This window comes from Oncorhynchus gorbuscha, linkage group LG24 (assembly GCF_021184085.1).
Source record: "Oncorhynchus gorbuscha isolate QuinsamMale2020 ecotype Even-year linkage group LG24, OgorEven_v1.0, whole genome shotgun sequence".
Classification (NCBI taxonomy): domain Eukaryota; kingdom Metazoa; phylum Chordata; class Actinopteri; order Salmoniformes; family Salmonidae; genus Oncorhynchus; species Oncorhynchus gorbuscha.
Window position 1 is genome coordinate 45,635,998 of NC_060196.1, and position 13,282 is coordinate 45,649,279.

Below are 13,282 nucleotides of genomic sequence, written 5' to 3' on the forward strand. Positions count from 1 at the left end.
TGATGCCTTTGTTTGAGGTCAGGTTTAAACATAGGCCAACCGATGTCACTATTCTTTTGGAAGTTTGAGAAATTAAAAGGCAAATTAGTAAAAAAAAAAAGTTTATTTCACAGAAGTCCAGAAGCATATGTACAGAGCGCATTAAAACAGCACTATAATGAACATCTCAAACATAGGTTAACACAAATAGATTTAAACAGCTAAGATAAAACAAGGGAAACTTCCATTTTCATAAATCAGGTTGTAAGCAGTTGTGGTTTATCAAAGTAAAAATCTTATGCAAATAAGATCTTTAGATGTAAGCAGAGAAAATATATAAAGCAACTACAGGCATCAGTGCCAGAATGGCAAGTCCATAACATAGTCCAGACATCTCCCAAAGTTGAGTTCCACCAGTGCACTGGAGTTCTGTCACTCAATCATCCTCTGAGGGTTCATCTTCCTGTTGTTCTGTGACATCATCCAAGACGTCAGCCCTGGGTGTGAAATCACTGCTGGTACATTGGTCATCAGATTCATCTAGCGCTTTCAACTCATCTTCGGTACCAAGGGTGATCTCTCTCAAGTCATCCAGACTTTCCGGACTCTTTCCAGTCAACCTCTGAGGAGACAGAATGAGCTTTGAACATCACAAGTGACATTAAGTTTAAAAGCATCCAGCAAAGACAGACAAACAGCCCTTTATGTTGCATCAATTTCCCACTAGTTACCTCTATCATGTCAGCCATGTGATGTATGTGCTGGGCCAGCTCCACTAGTTACCTCTATCATGTCAGCCATGTGATGTATGTGCTGGGCCAGCTCCACTAGTTACCTCTATCATGTCAGCCATGTGATGTATGGGCCAGTGTTACTTCTATCATGTCAGCCATGTGCCAGCCAGCTCCACTAGTTACCTCTATCATGTTAGCCATGTGATGTATGTGCTGGGCCAGCTCCTGAAGCTCATCATTCTCAGTCTTCAGCTGGGCTATCTGCTCATCCTTGGCATCAACGTCTTTGTGCAACTAATCAAACAAGTTGAAAGTCCGTTTGAGAAATTGACAGTTTTGGGCTTCACCATCAGCTAAAAAGGTAATTTCAGAGCCAACTATCAGCTTAAGTCAATGGCACTATATCCAAACAACCTGGGACCAAAATGCCACAGGAATGTGAAAAACAGACATCTCTGAAACAGACTAACACCCACTGTGACAGAGATAGATCTTGGCAAATTTCACCGTGGGAAAGGGACAAGTTGATGGCTACACATTAGTCGGTTTGAGTCAGTGATTAACTCACTTTCTCATTCTCCTGGAGAACGCTGTAGAGCGCTTTTCGTCTCTCCTCAGCTACCTCCTTCCAGTAAGAGGAGGGAGGGGTTTCTGAAACAGATGGGGTAGGTTCATTTCAAGTGAACAACCATTAGAGATTAATGAGAGAATATAGATTTCATTCTATGGGATTAAAAGTACGACATTGTACATTTAGACCAAATAACCCAGTCCAGTCGTGAAACATGGATGTGATAAATGAGATTAGGATCATGGTCAGCCATAAAACAGTTCATGTTTACAAAATACAAACATACCTTTGACCATTAGTTCATAGGCCTCCTTGGTAACGCCATCAGGTAGTTCATCATTTTCTGTGTTTATAGATTTGACAGCAACTTCAGCCTTCATCCTCTTTGAGCCCTTCCCTTGTTCCGCATTCCACTGTTTTCTTTTGGGAACCACCTTTCCTGTCTAACAAAAACTAAGAATTACTTGATCAGCACATCAGTTGTTGGTAGACCATTTACCAATTAAAATGACAGCTGTGCCACAGGTTGCAAAACAGTTGGGAAGAAACGTGCAATGTCGATTCCGTGGCACATGATTAATGAATTGACACAACGCCTACTCCAAAATTAAGTCTTTCAATTTAAATTCTAAAATTCTAGCAACCAATAGAACGTAATGTATATGGGGACACAGTCATCCCAGCACTGCAGATGTTGCTGGAGACAGTTGTTTTTAGGGCTGAGCCCAATTAGGCGACTGGCCGATTGTTTGGTCTGTTGGTCGACCAGGTGCACATACCTCAGTGAACTAATCCATTGCAGAGGCCTGGACTAAAAGCTAATTTAGGCTTGATTTGAAAATGTGGTCAGAGACTCCATATAGAGGGTGTGACAATTGCAGAGCCCGCAGAGGCCCAAAAATATAAAGCTCTGTAACACATTGCCAAAAACGTAATAATGCGGAAGGCTCTGTCTAGTGCCACATTGACATGACTGGTAAACAGTAGGTGGGGTGGTACATCCTATATAAACAAACTCATTTCCTTGACAACCGCTCTGCAAAGTAGTATGAATGTCCCAACTTCTGCTCCAGCAATATCACCGTAAATGCTGCATGGCCAATGAGGGAGTTGGATTGCACTTTACTCCAGAATTGCACTTCACTCCAGAATTGCCCCCCCAGGAAAGCTGCTGTTACCGTCAATATTACTCACTAACAGGACATCAAACTGTAATATCCTATGCTTCACAGAATTGTGGCTGAATTACAACATGGATATTCAGCTAGCGGGATACACTTACCAGACAGATGCTGGCACCAAGACCGTACTAAGTCAGCTGTATGAAGAAATAAGCAAACAGGAAACCACTCACCCAGAGGTGGCACTCCTAGTGGCCGGAGACTTAAATGCAGGGAAACTTGAATCAGTTCCACCAAATCTTTATCAACATGTTAAATGTGCAACCAGAGGGATTTTTTAAAATAGATCTCCTGTACTCCACACAAAGACGCGTTTGTACTAAGCTCTCTTGCCCTCCATTTGGTAAATCTGACCACAACTCGATCCTCCTAATTCCTGTTTACAAGCTAAAATTAAAGCAGAAAGCACCAGTGACTCTGTCTATAAAAAAAATGGTCAGATGAAGCAGATGCTAAACTACAGGGCTGCTTTGCTTTCACAGACTGGAACATGTTCTGGGATTCTTCCGATGACGTTGAGGAATACACCAGTCACTGGCTTTATTTACATTTACATTTAAGTCATTTAGCATAAGTGCATTGAGGACGTCGTCCCCACAGTGACTGTACGTACATACCCCAACCAGAAGCCATGGATTACAGGCAACAGTCACACTGAGCTGAAGGGTAGAGCTGCCGCTTTCAAGGCGCGGGACTCTAACCTGGAAGCTTACAAGAAATCCTGCTATGCCCTGCGACGAACCATCAAACAGGCAAAGAGTCAATACAGGGCTAAGATTGAATCCTACTACACCGGCTCTGATGCTCATCTTATGTGGCAGGGCTTGCAAACTATTACAGACTACAAAGGGAAGCACAGCTGTGAGCTGCCCAGTGGCACGAGCCTACCAGACGAGCTAAATCAGTTCTATGCTGAGAGCATCAGCTGTTCCGGACAACTGTGTGATCACACTCTCCGTAGCCGACGTGAGTAAGACCTTTAAACAGGTCAACACACAAGGCTGCGGGGCCAGACGGATTACCAGGACGTGAGCTCTGGGCATGTGCTGACCAACTGGCAGGTGTCTTCACTGACATTTTCAACATGTCCCCGATTGAGTCAAATACCAACATGTTTCAAGCAGACCACCATAGTCCCTGTGCCCAAGAACAAAGGCAACCTGCCTAAATGACTACAGACCTGTAGCACTCATGTCCGTAGCCATGAAGTGCTTTGAAAGGCTGGTAATGGCTCACATCAACACCATTATCCCAGAAACCCTAGACCCACTCCAATTTGTATACCGCACAAACAGATCCACAGATGATGCAATCTCTATTGCACTCCACACTGCCCTTTCCCACCTGGACAAAAGGAACACCTATGTGAGAATGCTGTTCATTGACCACAGCTCAGCGTTCAACACCATTGTACCCTCAAAGCTCATCACCAAGCTAAGGATCCTGGGACTAAACACCTCCCTCTGCAACTGGATCCTGGACTTCCTGACGGGCTGCCCCCAGGTGGTGAGGGTAGGTAGCAACACATCTGCCATGCTGAGCCTCAACACTGAACTCAGGGGTGTGTGCCCAGTCCCCTCCTGTACTCCCTGTTCATCCACAACTGCATGGCCAGGCATGACTCCAACACCATCATTAAGTTTGCTGACGACACAGTGGTAGGCCTGATCACCAACAACGACGAGAGCCTATAGGGAGGTCAGAGACCTGGCCAGGTGGTTCCAGAATAACAACCTTCCCTCAACGTAACCAAAACGAAGGAGATGATTGTGGACTACAGGAAAAGGAGCACATCCATTCCCATCGACGGGGCTGTAGTGGAGCAGGTTGAGAGCTTCAAATTCCTTGGTGTCCACATCAACAACAAACCAGAATGGTCCAAACACACCAAGACAGTCGAAGAGGGCACGACAAAGCCTATTCCCCCTCAGGAAACTAAAAGGATTTGGCATGGGTCATGTGATCCTCAAAAGGTTTTACAGCTGCAACAGCATCCTGACCGGTTCCATCACTGCCTGGTACGGCAATTGCTCGGGCTCCAACCGCAAGGCACTTCAGAGGGTAGTGTGTACGGCCCAGTACATCACTGGGGCTAAGCTGCCTGCCATCCAGGACCTCTACACCTGGCAGTGTCAGAGGAAGGCCCGAAAAAGTGTCAAAGACCCCAGCCACAGACTGTTCTCTCTTCTACCGCATGGCAAGCGGTACCGGAGTGCCAAGTCTAGGACAGAAAGGCTTCTCAACAGTTTTTACCCCCAAGCCATAAGACTCCTGAACAGGTAATCAAATGGTTACCCGGACTATTTGCATTGTGTTCCCAACCACTCTTTTACGCTGCTGCTACTCAGTTTCTTATATGCATAGTCACCAACTATACATACTACCTAATTGGCCTGACCAACCAGTGCTCCCGCACATTGGCTAACCGGGCTATCTGCATTGTGTCCCACCCACCACCCCCTCTTTTTACGCTTCTGCTACTTGCTGTTCATCACATATGCATAGTCACTTTAACGATACCTACATGTACATACTACCTCAATAAGCCTGACTAACAGGTGTCTGTATATAGCTTTGCCACTATTTTTTCAAACGTCTTTTTACTGTTGTTTTATTTCCTTACCTACACACACTTTTTCCCCCACACCATTGGTTAGAGCCTGTAAGTAAGTGCACCTGTTGTATTCGGCGCACGTGACAAATAAACTTTGATTTGAACAAATATGACCAGCAGTACATTTACCATGAATTCATATCATTTTTAATCTACAATGTGAGGTTATGGTCATTTTAATTTTAATGCAGTCAATATTATTATTTACAGTCTTCCTGTTCTCAATGTCAGAGTGGCTACAATGTTTGCAGTCAAATCCTTCACTACCCTTGTGAGAAACACATTTTGGTTACTTTAATTACACTTACAAGTCGTGTCAATTTTGTCATCGTCTTTTGTTTGGAGCACCCCTGTCAATGTTAATAAGGATGCGCACGCATAGAAATAGGCCTACACGCTGCCTGCGTGCAAATGTAAGCATAAATTGTGGGGATCTGACTGTCTTAACACACCACCATTAATGACCTTTGGAGCTTCTCAAACTAATGCGTTCACCTCAAAAAGCAAAAAAAAAAATCTGATTTACATTCACTGAGATTCACAATAGTTCCTCAATGAACTTGAAAAATAATTCCAGCATGCTGCCTTTCCATAACCCCAAAGGGTCATAAAATAGGCTTCTAATCCATGCTGGACTTAGACTGAAATACTCAGCTCCTGTGAGCTCCTACCCAAGTCAATTGCTGCCTCTTATCCCTTGTGCAAATAGCCTACAGCTGTGTCCCGAGCTCAATGGCACTGAAACCGGAGTGGCTAGAATATTTTACACAATGTTGCAAGTTCACTAGCACATTGCAGGCAAGTCCACCAATTTAATATGACCTTTCAAGTTTGTTGCTGACAGGCCATGATTTATAGGATATTTCCTAACTGCAATGTGGGCTATTTTTTTTTTTTTTTTTTTTTTTTTTTACATAGAACTTAACTGTAGGTTTGTATCATTTAGATAGAATTGCGATTACCCACATGACAATAATTGAGATATGAAGACAAATGAAATGAAACTGTTATAAAGCATAGCTGGCTCGATAGAACGGTAGAAGTGGTAAGAAGTTGGCAGGGTGGTAGGGTTAAAGGGACATTTATAAATCAAAGGGGATTGGAAATTACGCAAACAAAGGCATTGTAGAAGATGCAACATTAACACTGCCTGCCCCCCCCCACCACCACTGATTTGTGCGACAGTCCCCAGGACATACCAGCATTCCTCTGCCAAGGTTCTTATTGACTGCAGCTTGCTGGAGGACTTGCAGAGTTTTCCTTGTAGGTCCCATGTCTTGAATGGACCCACCAAAAAAGCTCTGAAATAAAACATGAAGACAAAACACATTTAAAGTTTAATCCAGTAGTTGGATAATTGTTGAATTGTTACACAAAAAGCCTGTGCTCATGTGATTCTATACAAAACCAGTCAGAAGTGTTACACCACTCTCCATGAAAAACCATTAAGGTACAACATTGGTGGGAAACAACCCCCTCCCTGACCTCAACAGTGAGCACATTCAGCATTTACCTGGATATAGTGCCATTCAACAAACCCTACTCTGGTTACACTGTCACTTTTGGGATAGCAAATAAGTGAAGTGTCTGAACGGCCCTTCATCTCACGTGAAGGCAGACCTGGGTTCCAATAACATTTTGTATTTTTAAATCACATGCGGTGTTTGAACTTTGTTGCAATGGAACCAATAGAAGATCCTAAACAATCCCCCCCCCCCATCAACCAGTCTCCCTGGCACTCCAGGCAGGCTAAAGCAAATTTCCAATAGTATTTGAACCCAGGTCTGGTAACCAGAGGTGTGGACATGAGTCACATGACTTGGACTCAAGTCACAAATATGATGACTTGCAACTCAACTTTGACACCAATGACTTGTGACTTAACCAGACACCCTCCAAGCACAGATATAAAAAATGCTATTTAAAAAAAATATATACAGTGCTTTGCGAAAGTATTCGGCCCCCTTGAACTTTGCAACCTTTTGCCACATTTCAGGCTTCAAACAAAGATATAAAACTATTTTTTTGTGAAGAATCAACAACAAGTGGGACACAATCATGAAGTGGAACGACATTTATTGGATATTTCAAACTTTTTTAAACAAATCAAAAACTTAAAAATTATTCAGCCCCTTTACTTTCAGTGCAGCAAACTCTCCAGAAGTTCAGTGAGGATCTCTGAATGATCCAATGTTGACCTAACTGACTAATGATAAATACAATCCACCTGTGTGTAATCAAGTCTCCGTATAAATGCACCTGCACTGTGATAGTCTCAGAGGTCCGTTAAAAGCGCAGAGAGCATCATGAAGAACAAGGAACACACCAGGCAGGTCCGAGATACTGATGTGAAGAAGTTTAAAGCCGGATTTGGATACAAAAAGATTTCCCAAGCTTTAAACATCCCAAGGAGCACTGTGCAAGCGATACTATTGAAATGGAAGGAGTATCAGACCACTGCAAATCTACCAAGACCTGGCCGTCCTTCTAAACTTTCAGCTCATACAAGGAGAATACTGGTCAGAGATGCAGCCAAGAGGCCCATGATCACTCTGGATGAACTGCAGAGATCTACAGCTGTGGTGGGAGACTCTGTCCATAGGACAACAATCAGTCGTATATTGCACAAATCTGGCCTTTATGGAAGAGTGGCAAGAAGAAAGCCATTTCTTAAAGATATCCATACAAAGTGTTGTTTAAAGTTTGCCACAAGCCACCTGGGAGACACATCAAACATGTGGAAGAAGGTGCTCTGGTCAGATGAAACCAAAATTGACCTTTTTGGCAACAATGCAAAACGTTATGTTTGGCGTAAAAGCAACACAGCTCATCACCCTGAACACCCTATCCCCACTGTCAAACATGGTGGTGGCAGCATCATGGTTTGGGCCTGCTTTTCTTCAGCAGGGACAGGGAAGATGGTTAAAATTTATGGGAAGATGGATGGAGCCAAACACAGGACCATTCTGGAAGAACACCTGATGGAGTCTGCAAAAGACCTGAGACTGGGACGGAGATTTGTCTTCCAACAAGACAATGGTCCAAAACATAAAGCAAAATCTACAATGGAATGGTTCAAAAATAAACATATCCAGGTGTTAGAATGGCCAAGTCAAAGTCCAGAACTGAATCCAATCGAGAATCTGTGGAAAGAACTGAAAACTGCTGTTCACAAATGCTCTCCATCCAACCTCACTGAACTCTAGCTGTTTTGCAAGGAGGAATGGGAAAAAATTTCAGTCTCTCGATGTGCAAAACTGATATATACCCCAAGCGACTTACAGCTGTAATCGCAGCAAGAGGTGGCGCTACAAAGTATTAACTTAAGGGGGCTGAATAATTATGCACGCCCAATTTCTCAGGTTTTGATTTGTTAAAGTTTGAAATATCCAATAAATGTCGTTCCACTTCATGATTGTGTCCCACTTATTGTCGATTCTTCACAAAAAAACACAGTTTTACATCTTTATGTTTGAAGCCTAAAATGTGGCAAAAGGTCGCAAAGTTCAAGGGGGCCGAATACTTTCGCAAGGCACTGTATATAAATAAAGTGTGCAGCGCATCAACTCTTTAACAGATTACAGTTTGAATCGGACAGCAGCCAATCAAATTGTGCCAGCTGAGAAAAAGTTGTGGCAGTGTAGAGGAATGTCGGCAGGTGAATTCAGATGGAGCCCTTGGAAAGATGATACCCAAAATGATTTTTGGGGGGGTATAAAGACTACGCTAGACGGAGGCGTAAAACTTCCAGCTTTGTTAGACATTTGAAGATGCACAAAAGAACGGTAAGTCGTGGCTAATATAGCCAACAGCTATATCATTTAAATCTTTGCTAGTGTAGCATGTAGGCTAACGTAACATTAAATCAATGAGTATCCACACTCAATGTGGAAACGCAACTCAATCTTGGGTGCAATGTTCACAACTGGCGAGGCAGTTGGCAGCCTAAATCCTGCCTGATGTTACTGCTGTTCCTAAAACCATTGACATACGTTAGCCTACGATAACCACACAGAGGGTGTGTATGTGTGTTAGTGTTGGGCGATTGTGTGTGTTGGGGGGGGGTCTCATGGTTACCCATGCATTTCCATGGAATTATAAGTTTATTTGGAAAGTAATAAATATTTAAAAGCATTCATGATTAGCGTAAATGTAATATACTAACTAATACTCGTTTTGTGAAGAGCACATGACTAGTTCAGGACTTTCCTGTCTTGGGAATTGAGTGCTAAGACTTGAGACTTACAAAACGATGACTTGGTCCCACCTCTGCTGGTAACTGACCAGATTGCACAGGCAGGTGTGGGAGCAGGGCAGGCTTACCCCGAGCCTAGCACAACTGCATGCATGAGCCAATTGCCTTCCAATTCCCACAGGCTGCAATTTGCCCCAGGTCATCATCTTACCCGCTGACATTAACCAATAAATTACTGTGGCTACTAGTCTTAAACGAATTATGGGAAACTACAAGTTAGTGAGTATGCAAACATTAGTAACAGGCACGAGGTAGAGTCATGAATTTCAAAACGTTGAGTTCCAATTCTGGATGTGCATGAAGGATCTGTGGGTTAAAACCACTTCAGTTAACTTGCTGATTTGTATTGGTTCGCCTCGTTGCACATAATACTTCGTAAATTAACTTGACACCACAGTAGTCTGCTACAAAACACATCGATATCTTAGCACTAGACTGGGGATTGGAATATATTATTTGCTTACCTTTATGTTCGCAGAGGCTTTATTCCCAGGTTTCATTTTCCTAATGGACATTTTGACAAGACCTGGTGAGAAAGGGACTATGTAAAGCCTAAAAGGTTATTTAAAACTCGAAAAAAAAGTGACTTAAGAATGATACATTAAATCGTTAAATGTAGCCAAGAACGTGTGATTCTGGAATAGCGTTCTCTAGCTGTCACTGTCTAACAGACTTCCCATCTCGCCGGAGGAAAAAACCGCCAAAAATGGCTGGCAATTTACAGCCACAGACAAAAGCAGAAAGTTACCAGGATCTTTGGTATGCGGCCAAGTTAAGTAATAACTGTCTACATAGTTAACATTATCAATGTCTTGCTCCAAAGATACTAACGTGGACAAAATGAGCTAGTTAGTAAAATAGAAAGGATCAAAATCATAAACCAAACCGGCTAAAACAAGTAACTAGCTGGCATGAGCTAACACATTACTGGCTAACATTAATTTTGTCACAAAAAAGGCGCTATCATTCGTGTAATACACTTATTGACTTGTGCGTATTTGACCGGAGAGAAATTCAACATTTTATATTACCATATAATAACGTAACTCACAGTTTTGGCAGCTTCCCGGGAGTGGGATCAGATTGGTTTACTTCTTTATTTCTCGGAAGTGACTTTCCTTTCTCGCCAACTCGCGCCAGGAGCTTAAATGTCCTCTTAATCACGTGACGCGTGCTACTTCTGGATTTGTGTCACTCTTTCAAAATAAGAGTTGTCATCCGTTCTCGTTCTGTCCAGTAAACTAAATTAATTATGAAGGTAAAATGCTAGAAAGTATGCACAGTTATCAACAATCAATATATCTTAGTTAATTATCAAACATGCGTTTCTAAAAGTGAAAATAATTAAGTGATATTTGTTTACATTTTATTTTGTACGTTTTAAAGGTAGACAGCGATATGACACAGATCAGGGCCTCCGGAAGAGGAAAATTGAGTCCATAGAGAAAGCATATAAAAGATGAGTGTCAGGGATGGGTTGGTAGTATTATCATAAGGAGACGTGTACTTGGAAAACAGGAGGAATGGAGATGGAGGGAAAAAGAGGTAAGAGGAGGTCTAAGAGAGTGAGCTTGAGTTGGATAAAAATGGTGGAAAAAAGGGAGATTGTTTATCAAAGAAGAATGGTAGAAAGTGTAAGCAGAGGGAGCTGAAGACAGGAGGATAAATGGAAGTGAATGAAGTTATCGGAGGCAGAGGTATGCACCGAGGATCAGGATGAAGAAGAGTCTGACAGTAGGATTGAAGTTCCTGGACTCTTGCCTTTTGGCTGATTAATTTGTGGTTTCATGGTGGGTGAAAAAAAAGAGTTGGGTCATGTGGAATCGGTGAGGGTAACTAGAAGTGGTCTAGTGATAGTTTGTTTCTGTTGGGCAGAGGAAGAATGCGCTCGAAGTAAATCGAATGGGGGCAAGAAAAGTGAATTGTTTCGTTCTCAAGAAAACGGCACCAATGAAAGGAGTGATAACTGGGGTAGCAGTAGATATAAACGTTGACCAGCTGGGGGCAAAGATTCCCGGTGTATGTAATGCTCATCCTTTGATGTGACGCAGGCAGGGTGGCGAGAGGGAGGGATCAGAAGAGTCATTGTCTGTTCTCGAGTTTTGAAGTTGAGTCTTTGCCTGACAAAGTGAAGTTAGGAAACAAGTTATCCTGTGTGAGAAGAGTGCAGAAGGGCATGTGGCATTAGTGTGTAGGAGGGAGGGTCCATCGGGTGAGAAGTGTGCAGAAGGGCATGTGGCATTAGTGTGTAGGAGGGAGGGTCCATTGTGTGAGAAGTGTGCAGAAGGGCATGTGGCATTAGTGTGTAGGAGGGAGGGTCCATTGTGTGAGAAGTGTGCAGAAGGGCATGAGAAAGTAATGTGTAGTATTGGGGAAAGTAGTGGAATGTGTTAATTGTAGGGGTGCCCATGGAGCTGGGGATCAGAAATGTCCCGTGCGAGAGGAAGGTTGAGGTTTCCAGGGTTAGAGTAGAGCAGAAGTTGTCATATGCTGAGGCAGTGAAGAAAGTAGAGGACGATGGGTTAAGGGGAAGTAGTGGTGAGAGTAGTAGAGATATAACAGTACAGAGGAATAGGCCAAAAAGGGAAATACATTTCAGTAAGATTGGATTTTTAGCATTTAAAGCAATGGTTATCAATTGTACTGCAGGGATGGACCGTACGTCTCAGAAGATTGAGGTTGTGGTAGCAGCTGCAGAGGTATGAGTGTGTGAGACTTGACAGCAGAAGAGTTACAGGATGTGTTAAGTGGTGATGTCCCATCCTTTCAGGGTGATGGCATGATGTAGGAGTAAATACATTTAATTAGGAGTAGGGGGGTGTTCATTTTAGATCATTTTGAAATGAGTGAGTAGTGTTAGATAGTAGGGTATTTATTTAGTACATTTTTATTTTCAAGTAAAGTATAAGGGAGTTGCACTCCAGTCTAGTAGGTGGCGATAATGCAAAAAAAAATGGATGCTAACCGCTGTTAAACCTCAGAAGAAGACACCACAGATCAGAGATGGGCAACTGCAGTCATTGGGTGCCGGAGGGGTGTCACACTTTTCCCCCATCCCTAGCAAACACAAATTGGTTACAAATGGCATTGTAACCTGAAGATCATGATTAGTTGATTATTGGAGTCAGATGTGTTAGCTGGGACAAAAGTGTGACACTAATCAGGCTCCCGAGGACTGGAGTTGCCCATTCCTGATGTAGATGCTGAAAGTGAACAGCAGCACAGTTGGTCAATTTCCACAACAATAGCATTGAAGTGCAACTTCTCCGCTGTTTTGGTCCTGCACACATACTGAGTGAAAGTAAAGTTGTGCATCTCACTCCAATATCTGCAGTGCTGCTCATTGCAACATTTCACGGAGTCTACCTTCAAAATGTTTTTTTTGTGCCTGTGTATACTCCTATCTAATGGACTGTAAATAAAACAACAACCGTACATCGTATCTCAATAGAAGGTTCATTGTACTCTGTAGCATCCATATAATATGCCAAACAAAACATTTACATCCCCCTGAACCCATTTTTATTTATATAAAGAATGTACAGGGACAGTTTTGTAAGTTCCTTCACAAAAATGAAAATAGTGTGCTCTCATGGGAATATATATAGAAGGCCTTTATTTAATAGTAAAAAGCAGATTAGTATTCACAACTCTGACTGAAGGCATAGCCTGACAGAGAGCATCTAATACATTGTTTTATAGATTATATTGTACATTATGTTCCAATGCACCACCAACCAAAAGGCAGTGTCTATTTTAAACTTAAAGGAGAAGTTCCCTTTTTTTTAAAGAACCAAATCACTATTTTTGATATAAATGGCATGTTATAGAAGGGTCCAGGAACCTTTTTTGTGATTTCCCATGTTTTTGAGAAACGTACACTAAACAGCAAATAACTTCCCCATTGTGTAGTATGGGGGCCCTGAAAAACATGAACAAATATGTCAT

The 13,282-nt window shown here is 42.5% G+C and overlaps 1 protein-coding gene across 3 annotated transcripts; it reads right to left on the reverse strand.

Annotated features, from left to right (window-relative positions):
- Positions 1-84: 84 nt before the first annotated feature.
- Positions 85-10,494, reverse strand: LOC124012697 (geminin-like). Of its 3 annotated transcripts, none has more exons than XM_046326577.1 (7): positions 10,386-10,494; positions 9,799-9,838; positions 6,279-6,380; positions 1,571-1,727; positions 1,282-1,364; positions 897-1,007; positions 85-601 (listed from the first exon to the last, which is right to left on the reverse strand). In XM_046326577.1, the coding sequence occupies exons 2-7, from the start codon at positions 9,832-9,834 to the stop codon at positions 416-418; spliced, it is 675 nt and encodes a 224-aa protein (XP_046182533.1). In that variant the 5' UTR covers positions 9,835-9,838; positions 10,386-10,494; the 3' UTR covers positions 85-415. The 3 variants fall into 3 exon arrangements, with proteins under 3 accessions (XP_046182533.1, XP_046182530.1, XP_046182531.1); XM_046326574.1 differs by having other exon boundaries at positions 9,799-9,860; XM_046326575.1 differs by having other exon boundaries at positions 9,799-9,875; positions 10,386-10,465.
- Positions 10,495-13,282: the final 2,788 nt, after the last annotated feature.

Excerpts from the sequence above, each read along its gene's own strand:
- LOC124012697 (XM_046326574.1), bottom strand. The coding sequence starts at position 9,849 with ATGTCCATTAGGAAAATGAAACCTGGGAATAAAGCCTCTGCGAACATA. Across the intron at positions 6,381-9,798 it reads AAGCCTCTGCGAACATAAAG|AGCTTTTTTGGTGGGTCCAT; the intron begins GTAAGCAAATAA and ends GTTTTATTTCAG. Across the intron at positions 1,008-1,281 it reads TTCTCCAGGAGAATGAGAAA|TTGCACAAAGACGTTGATGC; the intron begins GTGAGTTAATCA and ends TTGTTTGATTAG.